Below are 3,348 nucleotides of genomic sequence, written 5' to 3'. Positions count from 1 at the left end.
GCCGTGGTACCTGCAGTTCCTCACCTACAGTGGATCCTTGGGCTCTTGGGGTGGCCCCTCAATTATGGTCCTGGTGAGACTTAGTGCTAGAGCTCACCTACCTGCCCAGACCCTGGGGGGGGGGGGGGGCTGGGTCTTCCTGCCAGCCTAACCCCTCAGGCCTCCTCAGGAGCCTTCTGCACATCGCTTCTTCACTGGGACAGTGCACACACCCTATAGGCAGTGGGACTTCCTGGGCCATGCTTGGTGGGGAAAGGGAGGCAGCCTGGGCTCCACGACACTGGTGGGGACTGCCATGCTCCCACATGGAGCTCCTGAGGGCAGCTCTCAGACCCAGAGCCCCCACAGGCCCCTCACGGCCCCGGGAGTCGGGTCCATCGGCAGGATCAGCAGAGGGGGGCTGCCCCATCTCAAGCTCCCACTGGTCTGTCTTGGAGCCCCAGAAGGCCTGGGAGGGGGCAGGTGCAAGGAAGCTGCCAACACATATGTGTCGCTAAAATAACCTAAGAAATAGCAAAACACTCATGTTTATTGAGCACCACCAACAACCTGCCAGGCACTTCCGCTAATGCGGTCCTCACCACCCTGAGGCAAACAGATCTCTGTCCCCATTTTACAGATGTGGAAACTGAGGCTCAGAGTGTGGTGGAGGCAGCCTCCACCCAGCTTTATCAGAGGCAACCTCAGTGCTTCCTCACACCCACCCACCCCAAGGAGGAATGGGAGCCCAGGGCCGGCCGGCATCTGGAGGCTCTGAACGAGGAGGCTCAGTGCCAGATCTTAATGTCACCCTCCCAGGAGCAGGTGGCGAGGACAGAGGGCAGCACGGGGTGGAAGGCGGTGCCCACACAAGCCTGGGCATGCCCTGGCAGCGTGCGTGCCCGGCTGGCGGTGCGGAAGCTGTACAGCAGGACCCGGCCGTCGGCACTGCCCGTCACCAGCAGGTCACCGTCCGGGGAGCACTCGCAGCCCACCGAGTAGCCCTCCACCTGCAGAGGGCAACACAGAAGGTGAGCAGGCCACACAACAATGACTCCTCCAGGCAGCCCGTGAGGGGGGCTATTACACCCATTCTACAGAGGAGCAGCCTGAGGCTCAGGGCTAGCCACCCAGCATCTCCAAAGCCAAGGCCCGAGCTCCCTCCATAAGGCTGGGGTCCCAGGATGGATCCCGTTTCACGAAGCCAGTTTAGTGGAATGCAGCTGGAACGGCTTTCGCATAACTGACCATGTCTGGCCTCACCAACAGCCACTGAGTCCCTGGCCCCTTCTGCCCCAGGGAGGCAGGCCTCAGCGGGGAAAGGGGACAGATGCAGAAATGGCCCCCACCCCTGTCCTGTCTTCCCTCCCCCCACCCCCATGACCTGTCCATGTGAGCCATGAAGTCAGGGAAAACCTTTCCTGTCTAGCACCCAAGGCCTGGAGAGAGGACCAGATGTGGCCAAGGGCCTTCAGGGAATACCAGGCCACATGGCATGTGGTCACCCGGGAAACAGAAAACGGAATCTACCCAGAAAGAGGGTCTGCACATTCTGGGGCCCCAAGTCCACTGCTGATGTCGGCCGGCCCGAGGCTCTGGGGCCAGGGCCGCACTCCCAACCTGGGGGGCGGGGCAGGATCACGTACCTTGTGCCCCTCGTAACGCCGCCTCCTGCTCATCCGGTAGGGCCACACAGCGGAAAAGAGAGCCAGGTAGTTGCCATTGGTCTGCGCCAGGAACACAGGCTCCCGGGGGTGTAAGGTGAGACTGGGGCAGGTGTATCTCTCCTGAGAAACAGTGAAGCCACAGAGAGGGTGGAAAAGGCTCCCAACTGGGCCTCTGCCTCCAATAAACATGCCACCCAGCACTCTACTCCTGGATCCTTGTGTCCAACCCCCAAACCTGGGCTTAAGGGTCTGTTTCCCAGGGCTGCTGTAACAAAATGCCACAGACTTCGTGGCTTAAAACTACAACTATTCTCTTAGGGTCCTGGAGGTTGGAAGTCTGACACAGGTCTCACTGCGCTAAAATCAAAAGTGTCAGCGGACCCGTGTTCCTTCCGGAGGTTCTGAGGGTAATCTGTTTTCTTGCCCTTCCTAATACCCCTTGGTTCATGGCCCTAGAGGTGGACTGAAAAATGGTCCCCCAAACTACATCTATGTCCTAATTCCTGGGACCTGTAAATGTCACCTTACATGGCAAAAATGTGGAGGGGGTATCTTTGCAGATGTAATTAAGTTAAGCTTCTTGAGGTGGGGATATTATCCCCTATTACTGCCCTAAATGCACTCACGTGTGTCCTTATAAAAGGAAGGCAGGAGATCAGACACACAGAGAAGGAGACATGGAGACAGAGCAGAGGGTCTGAAGGAGCAGGGGCAGACTCTCCCCCAGAGCCTCCAGAAGGAATGGGCCCTGACAAAACCTTGATTTCAACCCAGTGAGACCTATTAGGCATCTGGCCTCCAGAACGGAGAGTGAATTTGTTAGTTTAAGCCACCAACTTTGCGGTACTTTGCTACAGAGTGACAGGAAACAAGTCTACACGCCCGCCTCCCGCCTCCACAGTGAGCCCTCAGGGTAGCCCCAGCCCAGCCCAGGCTCCCCGCGGCCCACACACACAGTAACTGAGGAGGTGAACGGCCAGGCAAGAAGAGAAAGGCATGAACAAAGTGTTCAAAGCACAAAACAAGGAATTGTCACTGTTTTGACAGGCTGGGTCACATGGAAACAACCCTACAAACTCCCTTCTCAACTACACCTGTCCTTCCTTTATTCTAAGTGTCGTCCTGAAGCCACACTGTCTAAAAGAGCCCAAACTCAGAGAGCAAAGTGGGGAGCAGGTGGAAGACAGCTGCAGACTACCATGTCCGTCGGAGGCGCCAGGGCCACGGTGACCTGCTGACAAGCTCCCCAGCATGCTGCTACCAAGCAGAGCGTCTGCTCACCCGCACGGAAAGGGAGGAGGTGTGATTTTTAAGAGGGCATTCAGCATTTTCATCCACCTCACCCACTTGCCCTGGTTTCTGCACAGGCTGTTGGAGGCAGGCCCATTCAGCCCCCTCCCAGAGCCTGTCCTTCCCAGCAGGCTCACTAGCTCCCTGCAATAAAGATCTAGAGGCTGGTTTGCTCAGGGTCACAGAGAACTCTCTGAGAAAAGGAAAGGCAGGGAAGGGGAGAAGGTATATATGTACACCTAATATATATTTTTAAATTCAGCAGGGGGAGTACCAAACAGATTAGCCATGGCTTAACTGAAATCTTATAAGACGATGATGATGAAGATGGTGGTGACGATGATGATGATGATGATGATGATGGTGATGATGGTGGTGGTGGTGACAGTGGTGGTGGTGGTGATGGTGGTGG

General features: G+C 56.8%; 1 protein-coding gene across 9 annotated transcripts in view; it reads right to left on the bottom strand.

The window, feature by feature from the left end:
• Positions 1 to 511: 511 nt before the first annotated feature.
• Positions 512 to 3,348, bottom strand: part of WDR25 (WD repeat domain 25) — a 137,769-nt gene continuing 134,932 nt past the window's right edge. For all 9 annotated transcript variants that reach the window (XM_025869362.2, XM_025869364.2, XM_025869360.2 and 6 more), the window contains 2 exons: positions 1,626 to 1,766; positions 512 to 989 (listed from right to left, as the gene is read on the bottom strand). In XM_025869362.2, coding sequence (XP_025725147.1) covers positions 768 to 989; positions 1,626 to 1,766 — 363 coding nt within the window. In that variant the 3' untranslated portion in view covers positions 512 to 767. The remainder of the gene's footprint in view (positions 990 to 1,625; positions 1,767 to 3,348) is intronic.

Source organism: Callorhinus ursinus, unplaced genomic scaffold (genome assembly GCF_003265705.2).
Source record: "Callorhinus ursinus isolate GAN/ISIS: 27379988/994484 unplaced genomic scaffold, GSC_fseal_2.0 scaffold8, whole genome shotgun sequence".
Lineage (NCBI taxonomy): Eukaryota > Metazoa > Chordata > Mammalia > Carnivora > Otariidae > Callorhinus > Callorhinus ursinus.
This window is presented reverse-complemented; position numbering and strand designations above follow the sequence as displayed.